Source organism: Serinus canaria, chromosome 26 (genome assembly GCF_022539315.1).
Source record: "Serinus canaria isolate serCan28SL12 chromosome 26, serCan2020, whole genome shotgun sequence".
In the NCBI taxonomy this organism is placed as follows: domain Eukaryota; kingdom Metazoa; phylum Chordata; class Aves; order Passeriformes; family Fringillidae; genus Serinus; species Serinus canaria.
Genome location: NC_066339.1, coordinates 5397259 through 5418261, shown reverse-complemented (window position 1 = coordinate 5418261; position 21003 = coordinate 5397259). Strand labels below are relative to the sequence as shown.

Sequence of the window (21003 nt, the reverse complement as noted above, 5' to 3'; positions counted from 1 at the left end):
GCCCCCCACCCTAGGAGAGAGCCCCCCAGAGACCTTCACAGCGGGGCAGGGTCCGGCTCCAGCGCCCGGAGTCCGTGCAGGTGATGGATTCATTGCCGAGCAGCTCAAAGCCCTCTCTGCAGCTGTAGGACACGGTCACCCCCCGGGAAAAGCTGCCCGAGGAGAGCCCGGTGTGCAGCCCGTTGGCGATGCTCGGTGGCCGAGGACATGTCACCTCTGCAGAGGGAGGGGAAACCTCATCAGAGTTTGGGACAGGAGATTTTGGGGAACCAGCTCAGCCCCACCCTCCTGCATGTCGCACTTTGGGAGGACAGGGGGCTCAAACCCCAGGTACTGCCAGCTGCATCCTGCCAGCAGCCTTTGGGTCCCCTGTCTCTCCTCTGATTTTTCTGGACAAGGAGTATTGAAATGATTCATTTAAACTCAGCTGGTGTCCCCCTAAAAGCTGTGTCCCCCCTGTGCCCATGCCTGGTCTCAGCACTGCCACCACCCATGGATATGACTGGAGCACAGGGCGGAGGGTGCTGGCTCTGGACTCGCGGATTTCAGCTTGTTCTTTACATATTACAAACCCATCTATTTCATTAAAATGGAATTCAGTCTCTCACTGGAGGTCTCAGTGGATTTGGTGAGGGTGTCCCCTGTGTCAGAGCCACACTGAGTGTGTCCCCCGAGGGGACAGAGCCCGGACTCACCTTCGCAGCGAGGGCGGGGCTGGCTCCAGTTCCCCGATGCTCGGCAGGTCACAGCGGCGTTTCCAACCAGGTAATAGCCAGGATCGCAGGTGTACTGTACAGACATTCCCATGGTGAATCCCTCTGTGTCCCGGCCGTTGTGATTTCCATTGGCGACCTCCGGAGGCATCGGGCACGGCCGGACTGCCAGAGGGAGATGGGAAATTGAATTCGGCGAGAGAACGGGGAGCGAGGGGAGGGCAGGCAGGGTGATGGGCACGGAGGGGTTAAATCCCTGCCTGCAGCCTCTGATGCTGAGCCAGCACTCACCCCTATGGCACACGAGCAGCGGCGGGTCCCAGATGCCCCCGGGCTGGCACCGAGCCTCATCGGAGCCCTCGGCTGCATGGCCAGGGTGACAGTCAAAGTGCAGAGTGTCTCCAGCTCTGTAGGTGCTCTGCACGTTGTGGACCTTCCCGTTCTGCACCTCGGGCACCTGACAGCCGATCGCTGTGGGAGCAGTGACAGCGCCCTTTAACTTCAGTGCATGAGGAGCTGGGTCCTGCACAGGCAGAGCCTCTCCTGCCCTGCCCTCAGTGCCACAACCCCGCCTGCTCTGACCCTACAGCACACCCAGCTCCCCTCCTGCCCCCCACCCTAGGAGAGAGCCCCCCAGAGACCTTCACAGCGGGGCAGGGTCCGGCTCCAGCGCCCGGAGTCCGTGCAGGTGATGGATTCATTGCCGAGCAGCTGAAAGCCCTCCCTGCAGCTGTAGGACACGGTCACCCCCCGGGAAAAGCTGCCCGAGGAGAGCCCGGTGTGCAGCCCGTTGGCGATGCTCGGTGGCCGAGGACATGTCACCTCTGCAGAGGGAAAGAAAGTGTCCTGTGGGTCTGCTCTGTGCTGGTTTGTGCTGCTGGCACAGCTCGGAAACAGCAGGGTCATCTCCTGAATTCTGCTCTGGGCTCCATTTGCTGGGTCAATGCTTTGGTTCACTCCAGGTGCAGCTGCACCTGGAAGAAATCACTGGCAGTAATGAGAGTCCCGACAGGACTTTGGGCACATCACAGGATTTGGGAGGGATCCACACTGGCATGGAAGCAGCGGGAGCAGTGAGAAGTTGTGATTTCTCTCCACTCACAAAGAAGGTGAAAATGCCCCACATCTGCCCAGAAGCAGTGTCAGAAATCCCCCGGCATTCAGACCCTGCCAACCCTTGGGGTTCCCTTCTCCCCATCGCTCTCGGAGCCCCGGACAGGGCACAGCCACCCCCGTGTCCCAGCCCAGCCTGTCCCACCGGAGCTGTTTCTGTTTCTCTGCCAGCCAGGCTTGGGAAGGGCAGCCAGGACAGATCCATGCCAGCTTTGCCTTCCCAGTGGATTTGGGAGGACACAAGAGGAGCTTTCCCCGAGGCCACTCACCCTTTTTGCACTCTGGCAGAGGGGGGTCCCACCTGGAGGCAGCCCCGCAGGTGCTCCTGCCCGGGCCCCGCAGGGTGTAGCCCGGGTTGCAGGTGACACTCACAGTGTCCCATGTCTGGTAGGAATAGTGACGAGGGGACACCCGCCCGTGGGGCACGCGGGGGAACGGGCACCAGGCAGCTGGGAGGGAGAGAAGGAGATGCTGACCTGCCCAGCCCTACTGCAGGGTGTCTGTGCAGCCTGGTGCCCCTGGGCACTGGGCACTGCAGCTGGGGTGGGGGTCCCTCCCTGTGCTCCTCAGGGACCCCTCTGCCACCTCAGCTGACAAATCCTGCACGTCCCAGATTTCATGACAGCACCCAGCAGGGTCAAGAGCCTTTCCTGGCCTTTCTGCAGGCTCTGATGCCCCTCCTGAGGGCCCAGTCTGACCCAGGAAACCACTGCCAGGGCAGCCCAGGGCTGACTCAACACCCCTCAGGGGTCTGTGCTGTGCCAGGGGGCTGGGGGTGCCAGCTGTGGCTCTGAGGATGTGCCAGCTGTGGCTCTGAGGATGTGCCAGCTGTGGCTCTGATGGTGTGCCAGCTGTGGCTCTGAGGATGTGCCAGCTGTGGCTCTGAGGATGTGCCAGCTGTGGCTCTGATGACCCCAGAGGGTCTCTGCCATCAGCAGAGGAGCTCAGGGCTCTGTGATGCCAAAGGGCCCCCTGGGACCAGTGCAGGGCTCCCGTTCCTCTCAGCAGGGAAGGGCACAGGGATCAGTGAGGACAGAGCAGGGATGAGGAGCAGGAGGGCCATGGGAGGAAGGCCCCAGAGGAGCAGAGCTGCTGCCCTGCCTTACCTTGAGCCCCGGGCATGGTGCTGAGGAGCAGAGCGGAGCTGCCCAGCAGGCAGAGGGTGAAGGTGGGCACCATCCCTGGCACAGACAGCAGCTCCTGGGGCACGGGGTAGATATGGGCACTCCAGTTCCCCGCACTGCCCCCGTGGGAGGAAGGAGATGCTGCTGGGGGACTCCCCAGGACTGTGGGACAGGAACCTGGGGGCTCCCCAGGACGTGCAGGCACAGCCAGCGCCCCCAGAGAGGCTGCAGGTGCCTCAGTCTGCTGCTGCTGCTGGTTTTGGCAGGGGAGGATGTGGAAAGAGGGGTGAAAAAGGCTGGGTGCTCTGTCCCAGAGCCCCAGGGGGTGGTGGTGGCACCTGAGGGACACGGCACAATTCACCTGCCCAGGGAGCAGAGAGCTTCCAGTACTTACAAATCCAATGTTCACACTTGAGAATTGCACTTGGTCATTTGCACTCAGATTAGAAAGAAAAATGATGTGCACTTGATTACAAATAAAGAAACCACTTCCAATGGTAAATTTTGGTGACCACACCTGTAAACAATGTTTCAGAATCCACAATTCCTTTCATTTGGTTGTGGGGAGATAATTCCAAGCTGATCCCCAAATCACATGTTAAATCATTTGGGAAAAAAAAACCACTTTGGACTATGCAGTATGAATAAATGTGCTGGGATTAAAATAGCAAAACCAAAGACAACCAGAGCTGTGAAGCTTTAGGTTGTATTTTGTCCATTTAGTCACTCACGTGGCTTACAGTAAAAGAACAATAAAAATAACCAGCAGTGCTTGAAGAAACAGGATCTGCAGTGCCCCTGTGACAGCTGAGCAGGACAGTGCTCTGCTGGGGAGGGAGAACTTGGGGGTCTGTCTGGAACAAGGCTGAGGTGTGGGTGGAAATGGTTATTTGTGGGTTTCCTTCTTGTGAGAGCCGTGTTCCTGCTGGCAGGGGAAAATGGAGAAACCAAAGGTCTGTATGGGGCACATTTTGGATGGTTCCTGTTCCCAGTGAGTGTCATGAGAAGCTCCCAGATGGGTGATTCACCTCTGCAGCTGACAAAACCCCAAAGCTCCACATTTTGCTTTCCCAGCAGCTAAAAGTCTGAGTGGCTCAGGCTGAGGCAGTCAGAATTCCACCACAGTGGTGTTTCCCTTCTGAGCAGGAAACCTTCCAATCCTAACTCCATTTTATGACAGCTTATCCAGTGATCTTCAGCCAGCCTGAGTTACAGCCAGGAAAGGACTCCAGTGCCTCAGCACGGCCTTGCCATCTGCCAGACCAATCCAGGGCATTCTGCCCTCATGGTTGGTCCCTCCCTCACCTCTCTCCACGCTCACACTCATCCTCAGCACAGCCACGAGTGGCTCAGGGCAGGCAGGATGGGAGCAGTGCCCAAAAGCTGGGGTTGGTGTTCTGCTCCCAGGACAGAGGTCTTTGGCATCTCCGTGGTTTCACACAGGGATAGCTGCCCTTGAGTTCTGAGCAGCACTCCAGAAGGTCTCAGCAGCATTCCAGGTGCCTTCCAAAGCACTCCAGTCCCACACAGCAGTGCCAGGGTTTCCTGGCAGTCACTGCTTCAAGGCCACTTTGTCAGGAGGGAAAAGAGAGCACTGCCCCACCTCCCTCATCCCAATTCCCAGGAAAGCTCAGGCACTGGACACCAGTGCAACAGCAGTGATTAACTGAGCAGAAACAATTAATGAACTTGATTACATCTGGCAAATAATGAGACTGCAAAATCATTTAAGCCACTCTATGGGAAGGCTTGATTAGTAAATATGAAATAAACCCCAGAGCCAGGATACCAGTATTCCTTATTTTGTATTCCTTTTATTTACAAAACAGTTTTACTATAAATACTGTAAATTTGGCACTTTTAACTGCACACTAGGAAAGGAACCTCAGTTTAAAGAAAGTAGTTTAAGAAATACAAATAAATCTTGTAAGATTGTGCAAAGAGGAAATTGTTTTCCTAGCGCAAAGAAACCTTTACTGACTTTTTAAAGTCTCACTTTAAGAGCTGCAAAAATACTTGTTCATACAAAAATAAACAAAGAAGTGGGCATTGAACCAACACAGAGGTGGGTTTGAAGTGTGTTTGGTTTTTCTGCTTGTTTGCCAGCCCAGGTGAAGTCAGAGCTTTGATTTCAGGTCACTTTATTGCACTCAGAGCTGAATCCCTGCCAGGGATCGGTGCTGAACTCCCCTTCCCTCCTCAGCTCCTGGATTTATCCTGAAACGGGAAACAAGCAGGAATCAGGGGGAGCCCCTCCGCCTGGGGAGGGTTTGGGGAGCCCCCTGCCCCTCCCAGGGACCCCGGGGTGTTTGGGGTGCCCCGAGCAGCTCCTACCATCAGGTGCCAGGCGCTGGGGCTGGCACAGGTGAGCGTGGGTGGGCACCGAGCACACGGGGCACAGGTGGCAGCTGGGGCTGTGCAGAGGGACCAGGTGGGCTGGGGTCCCCTCCCCGGCCAGGGGACACACGGGGCTGCTGGCTGTGTCCCCGTGGACCAGGGACAGGAGCTGTCTGTCCGTGCAGGGGGGGCAGACGGGGCCCTGGGGGCTGTGGGGAGAGAGGGGAGTGTAAGAACCATGACCTGCCCCTCTCCAAACCACCCTGCACAGGCTCCAGCACCCACAGAGCTCCTTTCCTTCACAATTTCCCTTTCTAAACTCCAACAGGCAGTGGTTCAAGAATGCAGAACTGGACCAGCTCCCCCACGACTGGGGCTCCCAGCCAGGGGAGCAGGCACTCACAGGAATAAATGGAAAAACCCTGAAGCAAATGCAGCAGCAAGGAGCTCACACTTCCCAAAGCCAAAGCAAGCAGATTCACATGTCCAACCATGTTTATCTGGTTTTTATGTGAATTTGGCTCTGGCAGTGGTGACTGTGTTGAGGAAGCTTTGTCAGCCCGAGAGAGCACCAGACTCACGTGGGTGAGCATCAGAAGGTAAATAAATAAACTGAGCAAATAGCTTTACCTCATCCCTTCTCTGGCCCAAAAACCTTACCTTGCCACAGGCAAAGGAACCACACTCACAGGTGGGAAAAGTGCTGGGCAGTGGCTGAGAAGAGGCTCCCACTGCAGGGTCTCACCTGGGCTCTTTGCTGCTTAACCAAAACCAGAGCCCCAAAGAACACGAGGCCGAGCCAGGTGAGTACGGCTGAGGAGCACAGGCTGCTCCAGAGACACCCAGGGAAACCCCACAAGCATTATCTGAGTGAGCCTCACCCAGTTCCACGTCTCTGTGCTTGAGCAGGCACCACCCTGTACCCTGGCACAGCAACATTCACACACTGCCACCTGCTTTGATCCTGAGTGAAGCACTGAGCTCTCAGCTTGGAGGGCACTGGGCACACACTGCAGGGCTGAGAGGAGCTGGGCAGGAGCTGCCTGCCCTGGCCACACTCACCCCTTGTGCTGCCACTCCCCCGGTGTCACAGCACTGCTGTCACCCTGGCCAGTGTGGGCACGGAGCCAGCTCTCACAGATGGGACAGATGTGGTCACTGCAGAGAAGAACCATTGAGGATGTGCCCTGAGAGCATGGATGTGCCTTCCAGGCCGTGTTCTGGGGCTTGGAACAGCCTGGGATAGTGGGAGGTGTGGGGGTGGATGAGATGAGATTTAAGGTCCCTTCCAACCCAAACCATTCTGGGATCCTCTCATGAACACAGTTCTGAAATTTGCTGGTTTTTGTCCACCGTGGCATCTGGGTGTTTTTAGGTGGAGGACTGACCTTTGGTGGTCCTTGGGCTGCTTTGCCTCACTCCTCCATGGAGCAGCTTCTCCTGTGCCATCTGCCCTCAGCACATCCACAGCTTTGGCAGGAGAGCTGAACACACAGAGAGAACACAGAGTCTGTGGCTTCCCAAAAACACCTCCTGCCCAACAGAGCCACTGCTCCCTGATATCAAACCCTTGCTCCTGCCAAAACAGGAGCCACACGAATTCCAACTGCAAAACTCACTTGATCCACACAGGGGTGCTTCCTCCCCCTTTCCCCTCCCATGGATCCCTGCTGGATCTGTACCTGCTGCCTGCTGGGCTCTGGCTGTCCCCACCACCGATGCTGGGGACTGAGTAGCTGCGGGGTTTTTGGGGCTGGGAGCTCAGCCAGTCCTGGCAGGTGGCACAGCCGTGGTGTGGGAGCTCTGGGAGAGGGGCCAGGTCACTGTGGAGCTGCTCCTCACAGCTGGCACACACGTGGCAGTTCCCTGTGTGGCTGTGGATGAGAGAGATGGGGGAAATCCTCCTAGAGAGCAGCCAGCAAACCCCAAACCCTCCTGAAGGCCCCTTTGGACAGCAGGGTGTTCATCGTGGCATTTGAAAGTCAGAAACTGCTCAAAGATCCTCTGCACAGGTGAGCTCAGCAGCAGTGAGACCCCTGGCTGTAGTCAGAGGTCTGGCACAAGTTTTTGGGCAGGTGAACAAGAGAACCTACCAAAAGTAGGAATTCCAGGGTTTGGGGTGCTTCTTCTCAACTGCAGCCTCCAGGTTCATCACTGCATCGCTTCCCTTCACCTCCTGCTTTTGTGAATTCACACTATAGGAGCTGGAGAGACAGAAAGGGGGAAAATTGCAGAATAAAAGGAAGCTTAGCAAGATGGAAAAATGGTGCTAACCATGCAAATATACTGAAGGTACAGGGTTTGAAAGGAAAAATCCACTTATCCCCAGGTAGAGGTCTGATTTTCCAGGGGCAGCTTACTGCTTCTCACTCTCTTTCCATCTCACGATGATCCCAGCTAGAATTCCAAGGGCTACTGGGGGAACTAACAAAGGAGGGAAAGGGAGAGTGAAATCAACCATTGACTCCAGGTATTTAACAGCAAACAGCTTTGGGGTAGGAAAATATATTTTAAATTTTAAGCTACTTACCAATGCAACTCGGAATGAGGATGCTTGCTGGGGAGGGAAACAATGAAAGGGGTGTTAAAAATATGAAGGCCAAAATGTGGTGCAATTACAGCAATTAACAGGAATTCTAAGAAATGGAGCTCTTACCCAGCCAGTAAGGATTCTCTTCTGAGGGTTTGGTTTGGTTTGTCTCTGCTGTGGTTTTAACTAGGGAGAGACAAAGGAAAAACACTCAAAATGTGATTTTATTTGGTGCTCAACTTGTGCATAAAATATACAATAGTTCAGAGAGGAGTAAACATCACATGGGCAGGTGACTTGTGCATCTCAGGCTGTGGCAGAGACCTCTTGTGCCACTCCAGGCCTTAAGGACAGAGAGGATTCTGTTGTTCCCCTTGGATTTATTGCCAGGGGTGGCTGTGAGCAGGGGATGGGATCAGGAGCAGGGAGCAGCCCAGCAGGAGCACCCTGCGAGGGAAGGGGTGGCTGTGAGCAGGGGACGGGGCTCACCCCGGCAGGCGGGCGGGGCCCCGCTCCAGGTGCCGCTGTCGCCGCTGTCGCCGCTGTCGCCGCTGTCGCCGCTGTCGCCGGTGCAGCGCAGCGTGTCCTGTCCCACCAGCTCCAGCCCCGGCTCGCACGTGTAGGTTGTGACGGAGCCCAGCACGAACCCCTCCGAGCTGTTCCCGCTGTGCTGCCCGTGGGGGATGGCTGGAGGAGGGGGACAGGAAATCACTGCGGGGGAAAGAGGAGAGAACTCAGGAGGGGACCCCTGGGATGCTCTTCTCAGCAGACCCTGCTCCTGCCAGGAACCAGTGATGCTCCTGGGGGCTCCCTGCTTGTGGCAGCAGCTGTCCCCTTGCAGAGATGCTGACCTGACTTCAACTACTGAAATAAACCAAAAATTCAGCATTTCTGGGTTGGAATATTTGGGTTTTCCAGTCAAGCACTGGACAACTTCACTCACCCTGACAAGCTGGAAGAGGACTCCAGACAGCTTTGTCTCCCTCTAGGAGACACCTGATGGAAGGTGATGCTCCCTTTAATCTGTACCTGCAGGGGCAAAGGCACATCCCAAAATCAGCTGGTTGTCACCAACCAAGAACGTGTCACCACAGAGGTGTGAGGACTCTGCATGGCCCCCATGTCCCAGCTGACACCCCAGTGACTCTGGCCAGGCAGCTGGGATGCAGAGGGCAGTGGCTCCACACTCACCCATGGTCACAAACCACTCTGGCTGTTTCACCCAGCAGATGATCTTTTAGGATGACTTTGCCATGTTCTGGATTGGCTGGAATACCACAAGATTTCTCTAAAAAAGAGTAAGATTATCCTTAGAGCACCTTGAGGCTGGGAAAGCCCCACACATTTAGTTTTCATGGCAGTATGGCAATTAAGAGTATTTCATGTTAAAAGTCATTAGAGAGGAGCAATTTTAAAATACAGGTGTGGCACTTGGAACACAGCATGGGGGAAAATGAAATGACATGGGGACACTCACTCTGACACAGTTCAGGAACTTCTGTCCAGGTTAAATTGTCCAAACAGGTGCTGGTGGGGGGCTGGGCTGTGGTGTTTTCAAAACCTTCACGACAAATGTACCTCACCGTGGTGTTCACGGCATAAAAATTCTGCATTTTGTCTTCTGGTGATAGCGCAGCAAATTTCACAGTGCTGGGTCTGGGACAGCTGCCTGGCCACCACAGAGACACCCAAATGTCCCGTTACAGAGCAAAAATAACAACATTTTGCTTTCAACTGTAAGCATAAATCTGAATGACAATGAACGAGCCTCACTAAGAGCATGGGCACCCCAAACAGTGCCCTCCTCCCTGGCCACTGCCACCAGGGAATTGTCTGAGGTGGGGAAGTGCAGCCAGTTCTCACTGGAGAAGTTTCCAAATCCCCAAAGCCAAACCTCCCTGCCTGGTTAACCCTTTGGTCACTCAGCGCTCTGCTCCTGCATCCCTCCCCTTTTCCATGTGCTTCCCAAGCTGTTCCTCTATTTTCATTAACACACAAGTGCCTCCAACGGCCTCGGTGGAGAGTACGAAAAAGGGGCAGCAAGAGAAGTGGCCAGACCACTTCATCCTGTGTGATGAGGAAAGCCCTGAGGCAGCGATTGCCAAAGCTGGGGGTGTTCCCGCAAGCAGCCGCGCCCTCCTTGTGTCAGAGAGAGGGAAACACTCACGGCCGCAGAACTCCGGCAGGCTGGACCAGCGGGAGTTCGGCAGGCACTGGATGGTGGCGGGGAGAAAGGGGATTTTGGTGTAACCCGGCACGCAGCCGAAGGTCACTGTGGAGCCCACACTGAAGCTCTGCTGGTGTTTGGTGTCCCCTCGGGGCTCGGCGTGGCTGATATTGGGCAGCGGCCCGCAGTCCCCTGGGGGAAAATAAAAGGGGATTTAGAGGGGCTCCTTCTGCCGCTTTTGTACCCCGGGCGGGGCAGGGGGCACACAGAGCCGGTGGGAAAGGGTGGCACAGGGAGCACCAGGGATATGGGACACACACAGGGACAGAGATATGGGACACACACACACACACACACACACACACACACACACACACACACGAAAGAACATACTCAGCACAAACAGCCACAAAAGGAACACACAGAGCACGAGCACATGGATAACAAACACATCGACACACGTAACACAGAGAGCACACAGGAAACACACATGGAGCACACAGGGAACACACACACGGATCACACTCACATGGATAAGACATGGAACATATATACATCACACACACTCCTGTGGATAACCCACACTCCCGTGGATAACCCACACTGGCATGGATAACCCACACTGCCGTGGATAACCCACACTGCCATGGATAACCCACACTGCCATGGATAACCCACACTCCCGTGGATAACCCACACTCCCATGGATAACCCACACTCCCGTGGATAACCCACACTCCCGTGGATAACCCAGACTCCTATGGATAACCCACACTGCCGTGGATAACCCACACTGCCGTGGATAACCCACATTCCCATGGATAACCCGCATTCCCATGGATAACCCACACTCCCGTGGATAACCCACACTGCCGTGGATAACCCACACTCCCATGGATAACCCACACTCCCGTGGATAACCCAGACTGCCATGGATAACCCACACTCCTGTGGATAACCCACACTGCCGTGGATAACCCACACTCCCATGGATAACCCACACTGCCCATGGATAACCCGCACTCCCGTGGATAACCCACACTCCCGTGGTCTAGCACACGGACCCTAGGGTCGCACACCCGCGGGAGCAGAGAGCGCTCCCGCCCGCCCGGAGCCCCCAGCCCGGCGTGCCCGGCTCCCCGCACCCCGCTCCCCTCCAGGGGCTCACCCCGCGCCGCGGGCAGCACCAGCAGCACCAGCAGCACCAGCAGCAGCAGCAGGAGCGAGCAGCGGCTGCCGGAGCCCATCGCGGGTCCCCCGGCACTGCCCGAGCAGCGGAGCCCCTCCTGCGGGGCTGCTCCGAGCTCCGCGGAGCCCCCGCCCGCCCGTCCCGGCCAGCCCAGCTCAGCTGAGCTCAGCTCGGCTCCGGGAAGGCTCTGACGAAAGCCGTGAGCGCGGTGGGGAGCGGGGCTGGGTGGGGAACACGCGGGGTGAGCGGTGCCAGGCGCGCCTGGCATCCCAAGGAGCGGCTCCCCGGGAATCCGCTGCCTCAGCCTCTCCTCAGCCTTACTCTGCACTTCCAGGAAAGACCCCCCCTCCCTCCCTCCAAAGCTGCCAAGTCGCAAAGGAAAAGAAAATACCCAAACCAAAAAGGGCAGGAAGGGGAATGTGTCCTCCCAGTCCAAGGACAGGGCAGCCACCACCAGCCGACCTGCACCTTCCTGTTTCCTTTCGTTATACAGGAATCAGCGATGTTTCCACTGCTCAAACTTACCAACTTACCTCTTTTATTTATTTTTTTTTAATTTCCACTTTATTTTCCTTTCCTATGCAATCTAAATTCCAATCAGATGTAACAATGAGACACGGAGGTGGTTTCCGAAGGGAGGAATCCAGCACCTTGGATAACGTATTCCTGTAAAACTCTTCCTTGTAAACACGATGACAGATTCCATGGAGAGACCTTGGCTGCGTTTTCACAGCTCACTGGCCTGAATGGGGATGGTGGCTGCCTAAGGCAAGAGGAATCTGTTAACAGGAAATAAAACAAACCACCTTTAACTTCTGGGGAATTCTCCTATATTAGCTTAGGGCAGAGACTTTGGCACGGGGCAGGAAGATGCTGAAAATTATTTGGCAGAGACTCTGCCCGATGCTGAGCCCCCGCAGGGAGTGGCTGCACTCACAGAACCGAGAGCTGCAGCTTCAGCTCGGTGACATGCCCTTGCTCACAGGCTGAACCCCAGAAAAGCCCAGAAAAGCCCAGAAAACAGGCTGTTTTCTGCTTGGGGATGGAACAGGAGACATCCGTGCCCCCTGCCCGGGCACTGGGCTCAGCCCTGCCCTCTGCACCCGCGTTCTCTGCCCTGTTTTGCCCGGCCGGCTCCTCCCGGGCGGTGGCTGAGCCCCCCGATAGCAGCTCTGTCCCTGCCCGGCCACCGAGGGCCAGCAGCTTTATCTGGCCCTGCCAGCCGTCCCTGCAGCGCAGGAATCAGCCGGGCAGCTGCTGGTGGCACGCACGGGGAGCAGCCCGAGCCCAGCTGGGGCAGCGGGAGGCGACCGGCAAAACCCAACAGCAAAAACAGCGCTGGAGCTGCCCCGGGACTGCCACAGGAACTCAGCCCCAGCTCCCAAAACCTCCTGGGCTGAGCTCTGGGTCTGCCTGAGCTGAGCCTGGGTCTGCCTGAGCTGAGCTCTGGGTCTGCCTGAGCTGAGCTCTGGGTCTGCCTGAGCTGAGCTCTGGGTCTGCCTGAGCTGAGCTCTGGGTCTGCCTGAGCTGAGCTCTGGGTCTGCCTGAGCTGAGCCTGGGTCTGCCTGAGCTGAGCTCTGGGTCTGCCTGAGCTGAGCCTGGGTCTGCCTGAGCTGAGCTCTGGGTCTGCCCAGCTCAGGGGCTGCCGGGCTCAGTCCCAGGGTGGCTGAACAGCGTTAGGGGAGGTGCAAGTCCAGCTGCCTTTTCCAAACCACTCCCCAGAAACACATTCCTGCTTTCCTCCTTTTCTCCTTTTTAAAAAGATGTGACCAAGTTTAACTTGCCATGGATGGCATTTAGAAAATAAATGTTCAGAGTGATAAAGAACTGACTGAGCTTCGAATTTGATCACTGCCAGGATATAACTTAAAGCTGATTCCTTCTTGAAAAAGAGAATAAAATACGATGAGAAAACAGCAGGGAGTTGAATTCACAGAGTGCCCTTTATAAACAATTACCATTTATTACTAAATAGAAATAAAAACCAGAAAGGCTTTGGGAGTTTCAGGTGTTTACAGGACAAAATTGGGGTAGGCAGCCTGAAGAACACACATGACTTCTCCAGTCCCTCTGTTGCAGGGTGGCAGCCCTGGGGAGGATATTTAGGAGCTGTATTTCTGGGTCTGTGCCTGGTTGGTGTGCTCACAGCAGGGCTGAGCTGCCTCCCTCCCTCTGGAAAGCAGAAGTGGCTCCTTTGCATTACGAGATCAGAGACACCCGGCCCCCGTGTGGCTTTATCTTCCTGTGGTAGAAATAAAAACTGCAAGGAACTTTGGGCTGATACACCAAGAAGCTTTTGCTAAAGAAAGGGCTTAAACCGCTCAAGATATAAAGATTAAACAGTGTAATAACCCAAGTACCACCGTTTCCTAAAATAAATGAGCTAAAACTCTGCAGGACAGGGAAGTCCTTGCTTTGCTTTCCCCTGCTGGCAGCTGGATCCACAGCTGGATCAGCTGCAGCCAGGAATTCCTGGGGAGTTAGGGGAGCAGCTCCCTCCGCAGGGAGGCTGGGGCTGTGTTTAGGGTTTGTTGTGGTGTTGCCAGTGAGCAGAAAAACCTGCGGCCCTGGAAACGCCGCGTCAGGCTGGGCGGGACAGCCGGGCTCCGGGGGAACTCCGCAGCAGCCTCCGAGAGCCCCGAGGGATCAGCAGGAATCGCAGCTGGATCGGGATGATGGGAGGCAACCACTGAAAGGAAAACTCGGATGGGAGGAGCAAATATGGGAATCAGCCAATAAATACTTTTAGGAATAATTTTCCATCGATTTCTTGGAATGCTCAAACATCATCATTAAAAAATGACATCTCATAGGTGGGACAGACCTGATTTAGATCATCCTTTACCTTAAAGCAAGGTGAGAGTCCTGATGAGTGTGACCATTGCATGGGGCACTTTTGGAACAGGCCAGGAATGGTAAAAGATTTTCTGGTTCTGACCCAAAAGACAAAACTCAGGGATGGACAAACTCAGCTTGACCCTGACACCAGAGAAACCCTCTCCACCATCCCCCAGCTGATGAGATCCTCCAGTGGGTGTTGTGTCTTCCCCACTTACAGTGACTCAATTACAGCAGCCAGCACTTCCCACAAAGCCGACATTCACCCTTTTCATGGGTAAGAATTATCCTCTGCAGCGGGTGGGGAATTTGGAGGACCAGAACTTCCACCATGTCCAGCTTCTCCTGGCTGTGCATGAGCTCCCTGTGGGGAACAAGGCTGGCATCAGCACCTGGAGCCCTGGCACTCTCCAGTGGTACAAAGTTCTCCCTTGCTTCTCAAAATGCCCAAAAAAATGAGTTTAAAAAAAAATCTGCAATAAGGTGAGGGCAAGGAAATAAATTAAAAAGTATTTCAGGCAAAGCAAAGCTTTTTATGAGAATAGGAGGTCAGTGCAGTCAAAGCTGAGGTATAAACCAGCAAAAAATGTAAATTATAGAGAGAAAACTTAGAGAAGAGAAGAACATGACAAAAGCCCACTCACTTCCACAAAATGATGGAAATTTGGGCCGTTTTAACTTCTGAAAGCAGCCAGGTGGGGGAAGGATCCCCATGTACTTCAGAGGACACATGGATCCTTTGCTGGGCCCAAAATAGGATTTTGGGGCTTTGTACAAAGGGAGAACAAATCTGAACTCTGAGGCAGCCCAGTTCCTGCTCACTGAAGAGAAATATGGGAGAAAAACTGAAAACTCTGGGTTTAGGGATGGGAGTAACCAGGGGGTGCCACTGCTGTCGCTGCCCCTGCAGGACTGACCTGGTTTCCTGAGGAAAGAGGAGGACTGGGAGGGCTGGATGGTGTTCTGCAGGGCCTTTCTATAGAGGCTGAGCTTCCTCTCCCACAGCTGACCCTTCTCAGAGGGCTGGGCTCCATTTCCCCGGGCACCTGAGAAAATGGAATTCAGGGGGTGAAATTCACCGGGTGGCCTCTCCTAGAAACGTGACAAAGGAGAAAAAGAAATGGACTTGATTCGGTGTCGAGTGATTTCAACTCACTTTTGGGAGGAGCTCTGCTCTCTGTGCCTTTTGCTCCAAGTCTGGCAGCTGAGCTTTTCTCTGGGGGACAAAGAGGGAGCATTGCTCAGAGCACTCCTCCTTCCTCCAGAGCCCACCCAGCCCTTGCTCCAGCACTGCCTTTTTCCCCTTTCAATTTTCCTTTCCACTTGCATTTGACCCCTCCTGCACTTCATACCCACAATATTTTAAGCTGGTTCACCCTGAATACCAAACTAATACTAAATAATAAGTAATAAATACTAAATAATAAATACTAAGTAATAAATACTAAATACTAAAAAGTAATAAATACTAAATACAAAATACAAATATGAAATAGGAAATGCTAAATACTAAATACCAAATATTAAATACTGAATACTAACTACTAAATAATATAATATATATATATAATATATAATATATAATATATAATATATAATATAATATATATATAATATATAATATATATATATTATATATTATATAAGGAGTAATAAATCATAAATACTAAATATAAATACCAAATACCAAATACCAAATACCAAATAATAAATAATAAATAATAAATAATAAATAATAAATAATAAATAATATCAGCCACTGAATGGGATGAAGGCACCTTTGCACTTGGGCATGGCTCCACTCCAGACCCCACTGGTTTTGTCCCTGCTCCCACACTGGAGGCTCCCATTCCCCACCAGCTGGAAGTTGGGGTCACAGCTGTAGGTCACCGTGGAGTTAAAAGCAAAAACTTCAACTCCTTCCCCATCGTGTCTGCCGTGGCTGATCGGAGGAGGTGGAGAGCAGGTAATCACTGCAGGAGAGAAGGACAATGTGTTTGCTAAAGCTTTGGTTTTAATAAAAATTACAGAAAGTTTGAGTCTGCCTGAGGCTCTTGAGGATAAACTTTGGGCAGTGCAGGTGGGTAACCAGCACTAGGTGGGTAGAGCCCTGCTGCCTGTCCCAGTTCTCTCTGCTTTGCTCCCCAAGTGGTTTTCTTCTCACACTTTCCTCCCTCTCCCTCCCTTTATTTGCCACAAGAAATAAACAGCAGCTTGCTGTGCTCAGGATTCCTGGAAATCTCACCCCATCACCTTCAGTGGTGACAAAAACGCTGATTTTGTGGGAGCAAAGCTGCTGAAATAGCAGCAGAATGGGCAATTCTCAGCTGTGCTTTTGGGGACAGATCAGCCACAGAGCACCAACAAAAACAATCCAGAGAGAGCTGTGGGCTGGACATGGGGATGCAGGATTTGCTGGAGTGAAGTAAAAAGGTTCAATCTCACAGTTTAAAATAATCTCACATTCACAAGTCGGAAGTTTGCTCCATTCAACATCGTTCCCTTTCAGCTGGCACCAGATGAAATTATTCCCGACCAATTTGTACCTAAAATGCACAGGAGAAAATCAGTGTAACTCTCCAAAACCTGGGGGTATTTCCCACTTCCCACCCACCTCCAGTACGAGCATGATCAGGAGTGTGGGAGAGGCAGCTTCAAACAGGCAGAGCTGCTGACACTGCTGGGGAACAGGAGAACTCCTCTAGAGTCTGTGCTCATCTATTTTTGGTGGTTCTCTGCTCTGACTCTGCACTTTCCAAGGCAGGGAAGGGAGAAACTGGAGCTGAGGCTGGCAGAATGCTCTGGGAGTGCCAGACAGGGCTGGGCTGAGCTGAGGGTGGATTCCCACTCGGGTTTGCTGAATCAGGGGCTCCATCCCTGCCTGCTCCTGTCCCCATCCAGGCCCCTTCCCACGCTGCTGTCACCTCAGGGCTGAGGTGACAAGGGAGGAGCCACCTGGGACAGTGGAACGTGTCCCTGCCATAGCAGGGGGTGGCACTGGATGAGTTTTAAGGTCTGTTCCAACCCAATCCAGATGCAGATAGATCCTCCTGTACTCCAGGACCAGCAGGGATCAATCCATATCTAATTAAAGTGGCTGTTGCACTGGAAGCTCAGGGACAGCTGACACCTTCCCCATTGTGAACCACCCTCCTGTGCAGAAACCCTCAGCATCTGGCCAGGAGGGATAATATCTGACCTAACCTACATGAGCAACACCATCCCTCCACCCTGCAGTGGGGTTCCAAAGTTGAGCTCAGCCCCAGCAGGGTGGGACACGCTCTCATTTTCTCAATTGCATCCCAAGGGAGAGACAAAACCCCTCTGCTACATCTGGAGCTGGGCAGCACCAGCCAGAGGATGCCAGCTGCTTCCTGCTGGAGGGAGGAACACTGCCTGGAGGGGCAGGAGATTGAAATTTCAGGGCTGTCCACAGCATTTGGGCCCTGATTGAAAGCAGGCAGCAGCCATGAGTCAGCTCCTGACTGTGGAAATTGTGTTTCACTGCACTTTTCCAGCTGAACTTTAAAGGATTTTAAAAATCCCAATGTAACCCTTTTTTTTTCAATATATCTCAACTGTCTTAAGCTGAAATATTTTAAATCACTTGTATTGGAGTCTAGAGTTATCAGCTGCAAATACAGCCAACTGCTCCTGTTGGGATGGGCACTCAGAGCTCCTCTGGGTGGCACTTGGAGGAAAAGGTGGCCCTGAATCCTGGCCCTGGTGCCCTCCCTGCAGCTGTGTGCCCCCCTGGAGCTGTGTCCCAGCACTCACCCATCCTCACAGAACACTTCCACTCGTGCTCCCAGCTGCAGGTCCCTGAGGGGCCCCGTCCTCCCGCCGGGCAGCGCCCCCGGGGTGCCACAGGACCTCCCTGGGGACACAAAAAAGGCTGAATGGGACACGAGACACAGGCTGGGAAGGGAATTCCCAAAGGTTCCAGAGCATTTTACTCCATGGGCTTCACAGCCAGGCTGGCAGGAGCCAAAGGTGGGGATCCCAAAATGCTCCACACCCTCAGAGGGGTTTCCATCTCAGTGGATTAGGAACAAGGCACTCGACTGTGAAAACATTCCTGTCCCATCACCAGCCCCAATATTCCATGAGTGTCACCAAGAGAATGCTTTGCCTTCCCAATAGCAAATTGGGATTTGTCCCCTGCCTGTGCCATGTCCCAGTGAAAACATCTTTAGGGCCACAAAAATGTTGGAAAAGACCTCTGGGATCACCGAGTCCAACCAAACATTCCCTAGCATGAAAACCAAATCAGACCTGTTTATGCCAGCAGAAAAAAACCAAAAAACCATCAGGGATACTTCTGCAGTTCAATCTGAAATAGGAATGACAGGGAATATCCCCCAATTTCGTGCTAATGGAGCTGTTGGGATGATAATGCCCAGGCTGTGTTTTGGGAGCAGCCAGGGCTGCCTTTCTGGGCTGTGGGGCAGCAGAAATACTCACTCCTGCACAGCTCAGCAGGCTGGGACCACGTCAGGTTCTCCAGGCAAGTGCTGGAGGGGGAACTCTCCGAGGAGTTCTCGTAGCCGGGCCGGCAGACGTAGCTCACGTTGGCACCAACAGGGAAGAAATTCCTCCTCTCGTCCTCCTTGGACAGGGCAGCAAACCTCAGCCTGGTTGGGGTAGCACAGCTCCCTGGCACCAAGGAGAGCCAGGCTGACAGAGCTGCCCACCAGCAGCTGCCCACCAAATACTCCCTGGGACCACGGGAACGCTTCTGGAGAGCTCCTGGTGCTGGTGGCAGGTGGATTCGGGCTCCTTTCCAGGCTGCCAACCTGCTGTTGGCACCAGAGCGGGGATGGAGGGGGGTTAGGAGCCCGGGGAGGGGTCAGCAGGACATGGGGAACACATGCACAGGCTGGGGGGCACAGGAGTCCCCAGCCCCACCCCTGACTGACCCCTCTGCCAGCCCCTGCGGCCACCAGCGGCTGCAAGGGACAGCAGGGCAGGGCAGAGGATTTGTCCCCTGGGGACAGAGCCAGCACAGAGGGTTTGTCCCCTGGGGACAGGGACAGAGCCAGCACAGAGGGTTGGTCCCCTGGGCAGGGACAGAGCCAGCACAGAGGGTTTGTCCCCTGGGCAGGGACAGAGCCAGCACAGAGGGTTTGTCCCCTGGGCAGGGACAGAGCCAGCACAGAGGGTTGGTCCCCTGGGCAGGGACAGTGCAGCATAGCAGGTTTGTCCCTGGGGACAGGGATGGTGCCAGGCAGCAGCAGGGACAGGGATCCTCCCCCCGGGGCTGTTTCAGATATCGAGGAGGGTATTTACTGCCGCAGGGCTCGGCCAGCCTGGACCAGATGTCGCCGGGCAGGCACTCCACGGTGTCCGGCAGCCCCGGGATCTTGCGGGCGCCCCCCGAGCAGGTGAAGGTCACCCTGGATCCCACCGGGAAGCTGCTGGAGTTGCTGGAGGGGCTGGAGTGGGCCATGGCAGGAGGGGGCCCGCAGTCACCTGAGGCAGGAGAGCATCTCCTCAGGTGAGGAGCCCCTTCCCCACCCCAGGAGGTGCTGGGATGGCCCAGGGCTCCCCTGCGGGAAGGCACCAGCCAGGGCTGGAGCTGGGACAGCCCCGAGGCACGGCTCAGCCCCGGGCTCGGGGGGTGCATCCCCAGGTGCACCCAGGTGGGATCCAGGCAGGTGACCCTGGTCCTTCCCACAGCCCCGTACTCACCGCGAGTCCCAGGAATGCTGAGGAGCCCCAGCAGGACCAGGAGCAGCACGGGGTGGCCAGAGGTCACCCCACAGCTCGGGGGGTCGGGGGGTCCTCCCCATCCTGCTGCTCCAGCCTCCATTGCAGTGCTGTGCTCCTCTGTGGAGTGGGAGGGGATGCACTGCGGGCTCCACCAAACCTCTGGAGCCGTGGAAACCTCCCCAGGACACCCACGGAGCTGAAATCGCCGTCGGAACACGGAGAGCAGCCAGGGTGGGGACAACTGTCACTCACAGGCTCGGCGAGAGCCTCCTGGTCCTCCTGCCCGAGCTCCTTGTTTGTGTCACGTTGTTATTTTCTTCTGAGGCTGGCAGTGAGCACTGTCCAACCGAGTTTTTCCAAAACCACGTTCCCAGACAAGAAAATCCCCGTTCCACCCCCAGGCTGGGTGGGAAACACCTCCTTAGTTATTTGCTGGCAGGTAACGCAGCACAGATCTGCTGTCAGCACAGCCAGTGAAGCGAAGAAAAGCATTTTCCCTCTCGTTTGCTGTTTTTTCCTTTGATTGCTTGACTCCTGGTAATGAGGAACGGCTGTGAGCAGCCACATCTCATTAACCCTGTGACATGTCCCGTGTGACATTGGCCAGGGCAGTGGGTTTGTCCCCCGGGCAGGGACAGAGCCAGGACAGTACCAGCACCACAGGTACCAGCTCCAAGCCCATACATATTTCATTTTCTGTAAAATATGAAATCAGTGTCCCAGATTGCAAGGCAAGATGGATTCTATTTGCCACCTGTATGGCAGCTGTCTCCTGTTCAGTGGGAAGTTTTCCTTATCTCTTCCAGAACCAATCCTCCCTCCTGGGAGACACCTGCTGATAACAGGCCATTGAATGTCCCTGCATGGCTGATAAGAACCACAGCATCCCACTGGGAGATGTGAGCCCAGAGGGAGGAGCCAAGCATTCCCAACAGAACATAATCTGAGGTTCTGGGGACAGCAAAACAGGATTTTTCCCCACTGGATTCCCAGAGGAAACAGCTGCCTCTTCCACTGGATCTTCAGAGGAAGATCCACCCTTCTACTCCCTTCTACAGGATCCCTGCCCCAACAGAGCCACACCTGACACTCCAGGAGGGCTGCAGCTGGGGCTGCCTGGCCACTCGCTGGCCTGGGGCACTGCTGGCCCAAAGTGGCCCAAGGGCTGCTGGGGGGCAGCTCCCACAGCCCCGAGAGGGGATCAGCTCAGGTGTGGGGGGATGGATGGATGGATGGATGGATGGATGGATGGATGGATGGATGGATGGATGGATGGATGG

At 54.7% G+C, this 21003-nt stretch overlaps 2 protein-coding genes across 5 annotated transcripts in view; both read right to left on the bottom strand.

Moving 5' to 3' along the window:
• Positions 1–3013, bottom strand: part of CR1 (complement C3b/C4b receptor 1 (Knops blood group)) — a 30043-nt gene extending 27030 nt beyond the window's left edge. Inside the window, exons 1-6 of the mRNA XM_050984959.1 lie at positions 2933–3013; positions 2096–2275; positions 1355–1537; positions 1005–1184; positions 696–878; positions 34–216 (exon numbers count right to left, since the gene is read on the bottom strand). Of these exons, the coding sequence (XP_050840916.1) occupies positions 34–216; positions 696–878; positions 1005–1184; positions 1355–1537; positions 2096–2275; positions 2933–3005 (982 nt within the window). The 5' untranslated portion in view covers positions 3006–3013. The remainder of the gene's footprint in view (positions 1–33; positions 217–695; positions 879–1004; positions 1185–1354; positions 1538–2095; positions 2276–2932) is intronic.
• Positions 3014–4736: 1723 nt separating this feature from the next.
• On the bottom strand, positions 4737–11425 carry LOC127060776 (complement decay-accelerating factor-like). 4 transcript variants are annotated; one of them, XM_050984943.1, is made up of 15 exons: positions 11153–11423; positions 9985–10176; positions 9295–9486; positions 9009–9105; positions 8761–8846; positions 8307–8504; positions 7944–8003; positions 7818–7844; positions 7648–7711; positions 7381–7491; positions 6970–7161; positions 6676–6771; positions 6350–6445; positions 5285–5496; positions 4737–5167 (listed from the first exon to the last, which is right to left on the bottom strand). In XM_050984943.1, exons 1-15 carry the CDS (start codon positions 11229–11231, stop codon positions 5163–5165), a joined length of 1707 nt encoding a protein of 568 aa, XP_050840900.1. In that variant the 5' UTR covers positions 11232–11423; the 3' UTR covers positions 4737–5162. The 4 variants fall into 4 exon arrangements, 3 of the variants coding, with proteins under 3 accessions (XP_050840900.1, XP_050840899.1, XP_050840901.1); XM_050984942.1 differs by having other exon boundaries at positions 8307–8528; positions 11153–11418; XM_050984944.1 differs by lacking the exon at positions 6350–6445 and having other exon boundaries at positions 8307–8528; positions 11153–11422.
• Positions 11426–21003: the final 9578 nt, after the last annotated feature.

Bases quoted from the DNA above. Each gene is read 5' to 3' on its own strand.
- LOC127060776 (XM_050984942.1), bottom strand. From the start codon at position 11,231: ATGGGCTCCGGCAGCCGCTGCTCGCTCCTGCTGCTGCTGCTGGTGCTG. The intron at 10,177-11,152 runs GTGAGCCCCTGG...ATTTTCCCCCAG, and splicing joins GGTGCTGCCCGCGGCGCGGG to GGGACTGCGGGCCGCTGCCC. The intron at 7,845-7,943 runs GTAAGAGCTCCA...TTCCCTCCCCAG, and splicing joins AGAGAATCCTTACTGGCTGG to CAAGCATCCTCATTCCGAGT.